Below are 13,052 nucleotides of genomic sequence, written 5' to 3'. Positions count from 1 at the left end.
TTTTTGCAAACACCTGACCCAGCCCGGCGTAGCCAGCCTGCCCCTCTCCCAGCCTTGCTCTGGTGCTTCCTTGGTGTGTTTGGACCATGCTCAAGGGATAGCTCTTGTCCAAGCTGCTTGTCCGGTTGATCCCGTGCTCAGCCCACCTCTGTCTGTGCTCCCACCCCAGGCTGCACTTCTGTCTGTGAATCGGTGGGTGTTTGCGGTAGCTGAGCAGGCAGCTGCCTGCAGTCATGATGCCGAGCGCTGGCTGCACAAGGCAGCTCTTGGCTTGGAGACGCTGTGCTGCAGATGGGTCATGGTGCTGGAGAGATGCTCCCCTCTGCTTTGGGTTGTGAAATATCCCTTCACCGCTTTCCTGTGCGACTGCTTGTGAATAAAGTGCTTTAACCCATGGCCTCAATATTTCATCTTTCTCTTTTTCCCTGTTTGAGCTTAAATGAGGTGGTACCGTGTGCCAGTGAGGTCCTGGGGCCATGTTAGATTTAATCCCCTATTCCAAGTGGTGGGTTTTCTTTTGGGGACAGCCGAAGGAGGAAAAGGCTTGGCCTGTGCCGGGCTGAGGCAATAGGTTGGAGGCAGATGGGTGCGTTGGCCAAAGTTGGAATTAGAGGTAGGGTTCTGTGTGGACAAATAGAAGCAGGGCTGAAAAGGCTTTGTGTGTCAGCAGGTAATGGATGGTCATTAGGTGCCAGAGGTGGGGCTGGGCAGGCTTGGCTGAGCAGGGACGCGGGTGAAGCCTGGGGGGCGATTGCTGTTGTGCTGAGCAAGAAAATCACCATCATCTGCTTCAGCTCCTGCCTGGGGAGATGGCAGCGAGGAGCCGGTGATGACGCAGAGGAGAGGGAGGTGGGCCAGTTGTGTCCGTCAGAAGGGTGGAGGAGCGTTAGTTCAGGAGGAACAGGGCATCGGGAATGGACCACGTGAAGGTTTGAAAGGAAACAACCTTCACCATGCTTAGGGGAGGAGAAAGCCCTAGAGCTGGAGGGACAAGAGTCTCTGAACAGGGCTACAAAAGCACGAATCCTGCTCTCTGGTACAGGTCTGGCAGCAGCTGGCCCCGGGACTCGCTGGTGGGTGATACCACCCTAAAAAAGAAGTGTCTCTGCCTCTGGCTGGGTGCTGCGAGCAAGGAGCTGTGCATGAGAGCGCTGCCGTGGTGCTGGCGGCACCTTCCTTCCCCTCCGCTCGTAGGGAGCGTGGTCAGCCCCAGCTCTCGCGGGTGCGATGGCTGGGCGTCCCCTGCGAGGATGTATCCCTGACACGAGCAGGTTGTAAACCTGCCTGACCCAAGCCCAAAAAGAACCAGGAGAATCGGTACCCACAGCCCAGCCTCATCCTTGGGGAGAGCCCGAGGACGAGCAACAACTGGAAAAACAAATCTGCCGACCACCGGAGCCTGCTGCTGGCAGCGAGAAGAGCCTGTTCCTCCCAAGCTGCCTGCTGGCGTGGCTCCAGGCACAGCCGGGCTCCTGTGTAGGTCACCCCGGTGCGAGCTGCCAGCTTTCCCTGCGTCCTTGTTGAAGGGGCAGAGGAGACACGTTAGCAGAGGAGCACAGGACCATGTCTGCTGGGGAAGGTGTTCAGCCTACGCCGCCGTTGGTATTTCTGCTCCCCGTGGATGCGTTTTGACAGCGTAGCTGTTTGAGGGCCGTGACAGCACGCAGCCCGAGCTGTGAGCTCTTGTCTCTCTCCCTTCTCCAAGAAAAAGGAGAACCGGGAGGCCAGGCTCGCGCCGGCTGGAGAGGGGAGCGTTGCCTGCTGTGGCACAGCGCAGCAGCCAGCTGGTGTCCAGCCCAGCACGGCTCCTTCAGGCTGGTATCGCACTGCTGACTTGGATGACTCACAGCTGATTCCCCCACCACCACCTTGTTTTGCTTGCAAGACAGACCTGGTTTACATATAATACAGTAATCAGGGCTTGACATAAATAGGCAAATGTTATTGTCTGCAGTGGGAATTGCACCTGCTGGCAAGAGCAATGAGTGCAGCCCATTATGCACCGGAGTCAATCATTTGTGCAATGAAGTACAACTACGTTTCTTGCTGTGTTCTTGTGCGAGTCTTTATCTCAGCGGCCGTGAGCACGCCGACAGATGTACCATCATCACCTTTGCAGTCTGTCCTCGCCCCGGGAGCCGGAGCAGCCTCTGTTCCCGCAGCTGTGTCCAGCTCTCTCTCAGAGGGGTGGAGAAGACCGAGATGCTCAGCAGAGAGATGTCCCTGCCTCGGTGCTGGCTGCGTTACAAAGCCGAGCGGCCTCATCCCTGAGCACCGAGGCTGCGCTTTGCAGGCAGGAGGGTCCTGCTCCCAAGATGCACAGGACCCTGGATGGGTGCCTGGATGTGAGAGCGTACGGCTTTTGCTTATGGACCTCATCACAGGAAAAGTGGCAGCAGTCTGTGGCTGAGCAGGTACGAGCAACGGTGCTTTGGAGCAGAGGGACTTGCAAGACTGGCTTAGCCATAGGCTGTTTGTGTGGAGTCCAGGCTTCCAGCACGTTAAGATTTCTCCAATAATAAGAGATAGAGGTTGTCTCATTGGTGCTGCAATCTGGGCTTAGTTTGGCTAAAGCGGATCCAGCAGCTCTGAGGTGCTGCATCCACAGCTTAGGCGAGGGTTGGAAGAGGTGCAGTGCAAGGAGAGGAAGCAAGGGACACACACACGCTCTTTGTGGAGGGAAAAAAGATGAGTACAAATCCTGCGGGAATGCCAAAATGTGCAGGATGCTGCGTGAGCAGGTATTTCTGCTGGGCCAGCATCAAGGGGCAGGGAGGACATTGAGCTTAAGAGCATCAGCATTAGAGCAGGAACCAGGCAGATCGTGAGCTTTGCCTGCTGAGCTAAGTGAAAACGCTTGCTCATTCTGTGGCAGAAATTGCTGTTTATTAGAAAAAAATTCATAAATAAAATAATTTCATGTTGTGATTTACATTTTGCAGCTTAAGAGCAGGGGAAAAAAAAAAAAACCCAGACACTAGGAACTGTGTGAAATGGCTCTAAGTCTTACCCATCGGTTTGTTTGCCACATGACTGCAAATCTGAGGCTGTAGGCTTGCCTTTGTCCTTTCAACCACCCAGCTCCCACCCCCAAACAACAGCCTGGCCAGTACCTAAGGGATCATCTGATTAACAAGAGAACAGAAATTGGACTAAAAATTAGGAGAAAAACCAAACCAAAACAGAGCAAGTTTAACAGAAGGATGCGCGCTCTCCATCACTGATATGGGTAAAGTCCCTCCAAGCAGCATCTTCCCTCGCCCGCGGTCCTGCCCCGAGCGGCGGCAGCCCCCAGCACCTCTCCATCCCCACCACCGTCACCCAGCCGGGCTCAGCTCCCGCCTGCCTTCCCGCAGGTTGGGCAGAGCCCAGGGATGGTAAATAGCGAGGGGTTAGGAGGAACAGACCGTTCCCAATAAGCGCATTCCTACCACCACCAGTCACAGTCTGGTTCCCTAATAAAGACTCTGATAAGGAAGCTGGAATCCCTTTTAACTTCTGATCCGTTCAGCGATAAGTCGCTTTAGACATAAACAAGCACTTCTGTCACCGGCTGCTCTCAGAACTGCAGCTGCCAGACCACGCATTAGCCCCGAGTGGGACCTCACTGCCGCTCCCAGGGGAGTTACTCAGGCAGCTGCATCCCCATCTGGAGGGAGAAGAGGATGACTTGCTCTTCCTCCCTGGTAAAGGTCTTACGCACAACTCCGTAGGCTTTTGCGGGAGAAGGAGAGGGGAAAGGATGTAAAAATAAGGAATGACGTCTTTCAACTGTTACGGGGTTTTGAGGTGAAGTGAAGTCACCTTCCTGGGCTGGTTTTCTCCACGGGGCCCTTCGAGATCATTTTTTACTCAAATTGGGAGAAACTAGAGCAGAACTGTGCTGAGAAAAGCATCTCTCAGGCCTTTGTGCTGCTTGGAGGTAAGAGGAGGGCGAGGGCGGCCGGTCCATCCTGCAGCCCGGCTCCCTGCCCCGCCTGGCATCCCCCAGCACGGGCACGGGCACGGGGCTGGCGTCAAAGCACTGGCAGTGGGGCTGCAAAGCCCAGGCAGCAACGCAGCGCTGCTTAGTCGCAGGAGCAAGGTCAGCCCAGTCCCTAACACCAGTAGAGATGGGACAGCAGAAGCTGGCACTATTTGATTTAACCTTTCCCTGGGTTATTGCATCTTCCCTTCGAGAGACTGGCTTTTTGGGTAGAGTTCCTGGCTTCTTAGTACTCCGATTAGATCAGGTTGTCTCAGTCTCAAGACACCTCCCATTTGCATGGGTTTAAAGCTCTCCAGTGTCGCTGTCCCCTCGGATGTCTCCTACAGCTCCTCATCTGACAGGATCAGCACTCTCTTCTCAATGTTTTTGCTCTTTCTGCTGCTCAGTCCCTCCACCTTGGAGGCCACGTGCCCGTTCTCCCCCGGTGCTTTGTGCTCTGCCTCCTGCATCGACTGCTGGGTGTACTGCTGGTACGCGGGCGAGAAGTTATGGATCGCATCCTGCACGATGTCCTGGGGGCTTATGGTCTCCTTCAGCCCACTCGAGATGCTCTGCATTGGGGCAAGGTTTGCTGAAAAACGGAGAGCGAGATGGTGATGGGACATCAGACAGTCAATGAACCCAAGGGCTCCAGGACTGGAGTGGTACTTTTCCTTACAAATTCAAGATCAGGACCTCATCGTGGGCCACGTCAGCTCGCAGTGGCGAGTGACAAGGAGAAGAACAAACTCCAGCTCCATTTTTCAAAGAGGATGGAACCTCTCCAGCAGCATGTGCCATAATACTGTAATCCCCTAACTCTGCCCATCCACACCAAGGTCTCTTTTCCTATCCACTCGCTGTGGCTCGTGGGTATCGTGAGGGAAGAGGGAGAAGAAACTCATGGAGCACAGGAGAAGGAAACTCCTCTGGTGGCTTTGAGCATCCCCTTGGTAATGCTATAAGGGGAGGTCTCCTCTTTCCTTATTCACCAATGAAGGAAGGAAGAAGAGAGGAAGAGTTACCTGTTGAGTTTTCTTTCTTTTCTCTGTACACCTGGCAGGTGAACGCGTAGCGCAAGGCAATAGAAGCAAAGAACATCTCGATGCAGATGATGAAGTTCTGGTAGCCGGCAGCCACTGTCCCAGCTCCCACCTCCTTCCCATCGATGATCTGAACTTCAGGGATCACCCCACATTTCTCCAGGATTGCAAGCAGCGTCCCTGTGTGGGGGAAGGGAGAGGGATCAGCTCTGGTCCTGCATCCCCGGGTCAGGTGTGGCTATGGGAGGAGAAGTGCTGGGCATCCGTGGTGGGACCCACCTTGCCAGAAGGAGAGGAAGATGACTGCCTTGATGGTGATGAACTTGAGGACTGGCTCAAACGGGCGCAGCAGGTCCATGGTGGCAAAGTAGAAGAGGAAGAGGGCATAAAGTGCCAGGCTAACGGAGAAGTTGTAGATGATGGTGATGTAGAGGTAGCCGCTTCGGACGCTGCGGGGAGAGCAAGAGAAAGTGAGAGCTGCTGCCCTGGGCTGTGGGAAGCAAAGGAAGAGCAGCCAGGGGCAAGGAGGGAAGAAATGGGGGGGGGGGGGGAAGTGCGTGTCTTTGCCATCGGGGAGAGCACAGCCCAGGAGGGGAGGGGGAGGCAGGAGAAAGGGGGGAGCAGGGGCCTACTCTCAGCTTCTCCTCTGTTGGTGGGATCTCTTACGGCTCACAGTTTTGTCCCTTTCTTATTTGGGGCAGTGAGTCTCTGTTCCCTGGCACTTTGGGCTCCCTCTGCTCTCGCTACCTGTGGAGCAGCTCCCTGGGGGGTGCTGGCAGGACACCTTGTCCCTTGTGATGGAGCAGGGACCCATCCTGTCCCCTTCACCTCCCCGGCCCAACCCAGCGTCCTCACTTGAAGTCCCCGTCATGGTACTTCCCGAACGCCTGCAGGATGATGGTGACGATCGCCATGAGGGGTTTCACGATGCAGAACTGCAGCGTGGCCTGCACAGGGGAGAGACATGGTGCACCCTGGGCAGCAGGGACATCCCACCGCCTTCCCTGCAGCTCCTGCACCCCCCGGCCCCTCCACACGAGCCAACCCCTCTGCTCCTGGGACAGAGAAACAGAGGAGAGAGCAGTTCTCCATCACAGGAGTGACCAGCGCTGCGGGCTGAAGTATGAACCAGCTAAAGGTCTGCAGACGGGAGGGAGCAGGGCTCCCAAAAGGCAGCTCCTGACAGGCAGCGTAGCCACTCTGGGGGGGGACGACACCGGGTGGCTTGGGGACAAACCGGGGCCGGGATTTGGCTCACAGCACAGCCCTGGAGAGTTAGAGAGCCGTCCTGGCTAACCTGGGACTGGCCGGAGATGGCAACCTCAGCGCTGCAGTGGGAGGAGACCCTGACTCAGCAGTGAGTCAGAGGCAAGGACAGCGAGCGCGGCGCTCTGCTGCTGGCCAGGTGCCGGCGAGCTGGGTGAGCTGCCTCCCTCGGAGGGAAAAAAAAACCAAAAAGAGCATCTCGGGAGAACCGCGAAGTAAAGCCCTCAGCAGGGCAGTGGGGAAGGGACCTGCCGCCAGGAGAGCCCTCATCAGAGGGGAGCGGAGCCGATGCGCCCCGGTGGGTACCCACCTGCTTGCAGAAGCGCAGGAACCCGATGGAGTAGGACATGCCTTGAAGACAGCAGGTCCCGTAAAAGCAGCTGGACCTGGAAGCAGAAGCCAAGGAGATGCCATCGGGGCTGCTGGATGGGGAAAATGGGTGGAGGGCTGAGGAACTCCTGGGATGCTGGGACTTACGTAATGGGTTTCCCTCTGATCTCTGTCATGATGGTGCTCTCCCCTCCCAGGTACTCGAAGCACAGGCTCAGGAAGCTGTAAATCACGAAAGCTGGCAAGGCAAGGGCAGATACGATCAGCAGGGCTGATGGAGATCTGGGGCGGGGGTTGTTACAGTTCCCATTCCTTCCTGCTCAGGTATGTTATCCACTCTGGCACTGGATCAGGATTTGGGACACTGGTGGGTGACAGCCGAGCAAGAGGAGCACCAGGTCAAATCCATCTGACTTCCAAGCAGAGTCAGACACACCGCACCACGTGCACAGGGGGTGTTGCAGATGCAGCAGCTCCTCTGTGCGCACACAGCCCCTGCGCGCGTGTGGCGGGGGTCGGATGTCCCAGCAGTGCTCGTGGAGCCAGCCTCCATGCACACACAGACAAGCCCAGGCAGGAGTGCAATGGCCAGAGACCATCTACATGGAAGAACCTAAAAAATGCCAAGGGGCAGCACAAGCAGCTGGTAGCCAACAAGGACCGGGTCCTGAACAGTTTTCTTAGACATTCCCATCACTTATTTTCCTTATACTCCATTGAAGTAATACTCATGCCCACACCCCTCTGTTCTCCAGGGAAGAGCAACCTCAACCCTGCACCTCAAAACATCCCCACTCCCCAATTTCTTCTACCTTCTGCTTTAGAGAAGCAGCATTTCTACCCCAAAGGCAGCCAGAAAACCTGCTCGCCAGGAGCATGACGCTGGGGTCCCTCTGAGCCCGCAGGCAGGTGGTGGAAAGGCACCAGGTCTGCCTGTGGGGCATCCCCTCCCTGCTGCCAATGGAGAAGGAAGGGGAAGACCTCCACACGGAGGAAGGGAGAGCGGGAAGTGAAAGAGATGGAGATTTGCCACTTTGTGCAATCCAGGACACTCCAGAGACAAAGGTCAGCGAGATGAGAGCCCTGCTTTGCCATCAGCCTCCCTGCCAAGGACAGGCTTCGCTCACCTTCATAGCAGTCGCGCACCGAGTCGAAGTAGACATAGTACTGGTGGCTGCCGAGGAGGAGGAGGCTGAGCCAGGAGTCGAAGGCATAGATAGGCACGATGAAGAGGATGCGGATGATGTAGCGCTGCTCCTTGGGGACGGTGTAATTCCTCAGGTGTGTGTAGATCTGCAAAGAGCCCAGCATGCAGAGCTGTGGCTACCACAGGTCAGGAGGGGAACCAGAGGTACCCCCAGCCCGCAGGGCTGCAGGAGGCTCGTGCCATGTCAGCCCTCCTCCGGGGGTGAGAGCACCACCGGCTTTCCACCACAGCCCCATCTTGGTGAACAGACACGTGACACAGGCTCCATCCCGGCCCCCGGGGCAACGCCTTCCACAAAAACACGTGGAAATTGGGTCCTTTCCCCAGCGCTGTGTGAGGAGTGTGCCATCTCCACGCCAGCCCCCGTGCAGCCCCGTCCCAGCGCTCGGAGGCACCAGCTTGCCCCAGGGCTGCCTTCAGCACCCAAAAACATGCCCACTGGCGGTACATTTCAAGGCAGCTGGTGGTGCACACCCCAGAGGCACAGACCCCAGAGTGCCAGATGAGAAACCCGGCTGGGTGTTGCCTCCGGGCAGTGTCAATGCCCTCCAGCCTTCTCCTGGCTCCGGCAGCCACCCCGGGAGCGTGTGGGCAAAGTCCACCCTCCCAAGCTGCCAGCACCAGGTTCCCGATGGTGGAGATATCCCCTCCAGGCAGCAACAGGATGAAATATCCGTCTGGAGCTGAGTGATTTGCAGTGAACTTGGGGGAAATCAATAGTTTGCCCTTGCATCAATCCTGGCACTGAGCCCTGTCTCCGCGCCAGCCTGTACCTGGTGGAAGGTGACAATGAGCGCTGACCACACGAAGATGCCGGAGATGACCTGCGCTGCTGTCGTGGTCAGGAAAAGCTGCTGGCTGTCCTGGGAGTCGTTGTGGGTGGCCAGGAGCAGGGCGACGGCCGGGGATGGTGGAGCTGAGGCCAGCCTGGGTGCTGTGCTTGGCCCCGGGGTGCCCGGTGCCATGGGAGAGGGCAAGGCACGTGTGGCATTACTCATCTGCAGGGAGGGAGAGGCGAGGGGAGTGGTGCAGGAAGGCAGGACCGGGGTAAGAAGCTGGTGAAGGGGAAGGTCCCAGCAGATTTCCCAGCCCACACAGCGTGGACAAACCTCCTGTGAAGTTTATCTCCTCCCCAGGGTTTTTCCAGGACGTCCCTCAATCAAACCAGCCCATTCACCATGGCTGGGTCTGCTTCTCCCAGGGGAAAAATGCAAATGGCCTTCAAGAGCAGACCCTCTTTTCTCTGAGGAGGTTTGAATATCCATTGGATAACGGTCCTTGTGTCCCCCAAAACACACGCTTCTCCTTCGCAGCCTTGCTCCTTCTGTTTTCTCAGGGGTCACTATCCTGCTTACGAAGGGGAAGACCTGCCTACATTTGTGCCCCTGTGAGTTCACACTTGTGGCTCAGGGCCCTTTTCCATCAGGAACCAGAGACTTAAGGGTTAAACTCATCCCTCACCCATGACAATAACAAGCACCTTACCAACGAGCTGTTAGGACACTGATGTCCTCCCTGGGAGCCCAGAAAACACTGGGATCCCTGTGCTTCCCTCCAAAATTTAGTTCCTTTCCTTGTGCGTGACCTGCTGGCGGCAAACCCCGGGACTGCCCGAGAATCCAGAGGCTTGGCATCACCCAGGGCGTTTGGCCAGCCTCAGCCATTTCGGGATCACGGGGGTCTCATCGTGCCGGCAACCCCAATCCCGAGACCTGAAGGGCCACCAGCGGTCCCTCCCGCACCCGACTTAAGCACAAGGAGCAAGCTGGCCGTGCTGCGGGCAGAGCTGCTGCCCTTCGGGGATGCTGAAGGGCTCCAGCACCTCCCTGGCAGGGCTGTTCCCCTCGAAGCCGTTTGCCCCATGGTGCTGAGCATTCCCAGCGCAGGGGGTGGCCGGGGCACGCGGGCACCGTGTACCCTGTGGCTCCAGACAGCAAGGACCAACCTAATAATACGCTCTTATTTATAGGGCAGCTTCATATCTCAAGGCCAACAGAGCATAAACTGCCATGTTTGGCCTCTCTTTCTGCTAATCTATGGAAAGCTGCTTTTTGCCAAGTATAACAATAGTGGTTTTAAAAAAAACCCAACAACAACCTGTGAGCAGAACTCTAACAATATAGATGCTTCTCGGTGCATTGTTAATAAACAAAGATTTTAGCTGCCGGGTAAGGATCGCCTGGGGGAAAAACTGTAAGCATGAACTGGTGAGAGGCAAGAAAATATCTGCCACAGATAAGAGCGGTAGGGAATGACCTCAGTCCAATTAAACACAGAAAACAAACCAAAGCAAGAGCTCGCCTGTCGGCTTCCTCGCCTGCCCTCTCCCCGAACCCCAACCTCGCAGGAGGGGAAACTCGGCTGGTGTCAGATCAACAGCCCTAAAAATACCTTTCTCCCGCCTCCGCCTGGCAGGAGCCGCCTGTAAGCGGAGATGCCCAGGGCGATGGCGTGCTGGCCAGGTCCCAGGAGCTCACCCTGGAGTACCTGCACCCGCGAGCCGGGAAGCGGAGCTGGAGATGGCCGGAGGGAGAGCAGGGCCGATAGTGTTATGGAGGCAGCGGGGAGCCGGGTTTTTCCTCCCTGCGAGCGTCCCACGGCCCTGCCCCGGCCAGCAGGAAGCAGGATCCCGGGGAGAGCTGGGAGAGATCTGGTCTTTGGACAGACCGCAACGACACCGGACCTGCCTTGTAAACATTAACAGGAGGCCAGAGATAGCTCGTGGCACGGGGAGGGAGGCGAGATCCCGGCTGTGCACCATTCCCTGCTGCTCCTTGGTCTTTCTGGGGGCTGCCCTGCTGCAGGCTGGGGCCGTACAGCTGCATTTGGCCACACTTTCCTTCCACCCAAGCATCAGGATAGGGAAGGATGCAATCCAGCTTGCTTCCCAGGACACAGCACAGAGCTGTGTTCCTCACTAGACCCATTTCTTCCATTTTTGACCCAGCGCTGTGCCACGGATGCTTGGCCCAAGACATCCCGACTCCTGTTAGCTTTCCCAGCCCGGCCGCAGCCATCACGGTACGAGCACGGTGGCACCAGCAGCCGGTCCTGGCAGGCTCCCCTACATTGTCACACTCTGAACACAGCGGAGCAAGTCATTAAAAACAAAAGCCTCCGTGCCACCTGGAGACAGGACTCCCAGCTCCAGAGGTAACTAGATCCCGGCTATGCAAGGTAGCCAGGCAATTCAATGCAGCTAGAGAGCCATTTGCTTCCAAAACAAAGGCGGCGAGAAGACACAGAGAATAATTTTAGCTGCAAAACTCAGCTCCTCGACAAGACTGCATCAGTGCCACATCCAGTCTGGCTGTTTTTGGACACACACAGGTGTGTACCTGTTACATTCAGTCCCTGGGATATTAGAGATGCTAAGTGAGCACTGAGCAGAAAATAACCTGAGCAGTGACACCTGTGTTCAGGCAGGACACCTGCAAACCGGGCTGCTCACTTTGCAGGGGATTCCCATTCACCCACAGGCTGCCAGAGCCTAGATTCCCAGCTCACGTCCCTCCCCGTGTCCCAAAGCACCCAGCCAAATCCCCACCTTGGCAGCAGCCCCCTGGGGTGCTCAGAAAGGAAAGGTGAGCCTCTGCCCCCCTCCCATAAAGGGGGAGAAATCCCTGACCCCCACCTCAGGGAGGGGAGCTCAGCCCCACCGGCGCAGGAGATGTGCCTTTCCTCCTGATTGCTTTCAGATAAAGCTGAGACACAGGGGTTACTCACCTGATCAACCTCTCCGTACCACCCCCACGCCACCCAGGAGGAAGGACCTATAGCACACAGCTATAAATTAATGCAGAGCAGCACAAAGCCCATCCAGAGGAGTGGGTGCCGCACAGGGCTCTTAGGGCAGACTCTGCCCTTGCAGCAGCTCCTGCAGGTGCTCAGGACCGATGGCTGGGGCAACCTCAGCTCTGTGCAGGGGTGACCCCAGCTGCTGTACCCCCCCTCCCCCCCAGGGCCCCACTCACCCTGCGGGGCTCCTCCGGGAGCAGGTCTGGCTGCCGTGCACCTGCCTCCGCATCCCCTGTGCCCTCCTCTGCCCGCACCCGCCGGAGACTCCTCCTCCGGACACCCTCCCTGCCTGCTGGCAGCAGGCCCTGCCAGCGCCCCGCTCGCCCTTGCTGCACCCCGGGCCCGGCGGCAGCTGGAGCAGCAGGTCGGGCTTTGCCTCCTGCGGAAAAGCTGCCAAACTTACCTTTCCAGTCTGCCGCGCTCTGCGCCCACACCCGGAAAGCAAACACGGATGGAAAGGCACGGCACAGCCCAACGTCGCTGCCCACAGCCCGGCGCATGTCCTGCGGGTGAGAGCTCTGCCTGGGTGGCAGAGGCAGCTTTTCTTGTAATTGGGGATTAATGCTTACCTGGAGGATGGTGATGACTAAAAGGCAGGCAGCTGGTGGTACCAGCAGACTTGTGAATGTTTTTTGGGGCAGGCTTTCCCCTCATTTACTGCGGAGCACAGAGAAGCAAAGTCGAAGGACCAATTGCTCGTGGTCTAACTTATCGCCTGTGGAAAGGCAACAAGTCTGTCCGGGCTCTGAGCATCAAATGGGAGAGGTCTCAATGTCCTTTATTTACCCACCACCCTGTGCAGACCTGGTGGCACACAGAGCTGGGAAATTAAGGTGGTTAAGTTGTGGTCAGCTTTTGGGTACTAACACTCAGGTCTTCAGGGCATAGCAGTGGTATGCCACCATCCCTCTATGGTGGAAGAAGTGATTTACATTCAATTTGCTAATTAATGTATGGTGTCCCCAAGTTGTTGGAGTTATGGATTCCAACAGCACCAGGATTTGGGAAATACATTGAATTTCATGTTGGGGGAAAAAAATCCCTACTAGCAAACCAAGATTGACATTAATAAATTCCGCATGCTTCTCTCAGCGCTCCTAGACAAAAAAAAAAAGAGGGAAAATTTGGAGTTCTAACAGATGCAAATCTTTGATTCTTGGAAGCACAGTTTGGAAAATTATTTTTAGATGAAATTTCTTGTCAAGGGCAGCTGCAAGCCTGCAGTGTTTAAATGTACTTTCAAAAAAGTTTCATTTCTCTTAATGCCTTACATACTGTAAATAACCCTTACTTCAGAGAAAAAAGTCCTTTCCAAATGCATTTTCTGCTTTTCTACTTTTAGGGGATTTTTTGTGCGGAACAGAAATGACCCAGCAACTGGATCTACGTGGGGCAGGCACAGGCTCTGTGCTGATTCTGCCGATACCAACAGGTCTTTGCA

The 13,052-nt window shown here is 56.3% G+C and overlaps 1 protein-coding gene across 2 annotated transcripts; it reads right to left on the bottom strand.

Moving 5' to 3' along the window:
* Positions 1-2,870: 2,870 nt before the first annotated feature.
* On the bottom strand, positions 2,871-11,976 carry TMEM184A (transmembrane protein 184A). Of its 2 annotated transcripts, none has more exons than XM_054842348.1 (9): positions 10,205-11,728; positions 8,587-8,811; positions 7,734-7,899; positions 6,754-6,844; positions 6,587-6,662; positions 5,866-5,957; positions 5,290-5,459; positions 4,993-5,190; positions 2,871-4,559 (listed from the first exon to the last, which is right to left on the bottom strand). In XM_054842348.1, exons 2-9 carry the CDS (start codon positions 8,809-8,811, stop codon positions 4,309-4,311), a joined length of 1,269 nt encoding a protein of 422 aa, XP_054698323.1. In that variant the 5' UTR covers positions 10,205-11,728; the 3' UTR covers positions 2,871-4,308. The 2 variants fall into 2 exon arrangements, with proteins under 2 accessions (XP_054698323.1, XP_054698324.1); XM_054842349.1 differs by lacking the exon at positions 10,205-11,728 and adding an exon at positions 11,788-11,976 and having other exon boundaries at positions 2,878-4,559.
* Positions 11,977-13,052: the final 1,076 nt, after the last annotated feature.

Source organism: Grus americana, chromosome 15 (genome assembly GCF_028858705.1).
Source record: "Grus americana isolate bGruAme1 chromosome 15, bGruAme1.mat, whole genome shotgun sequence".
Taxonomy (NCBI): Eukaryota; Metazoa; Chordata; class Aves; order Gruiformes; family Gruidae; genus Grus; species Grus americana.
The sequence above is the reverse complement of the archived record's forward strand: the minus strand, read 5'-3'. Positions and strand labels throughout refer to the sequence as shown.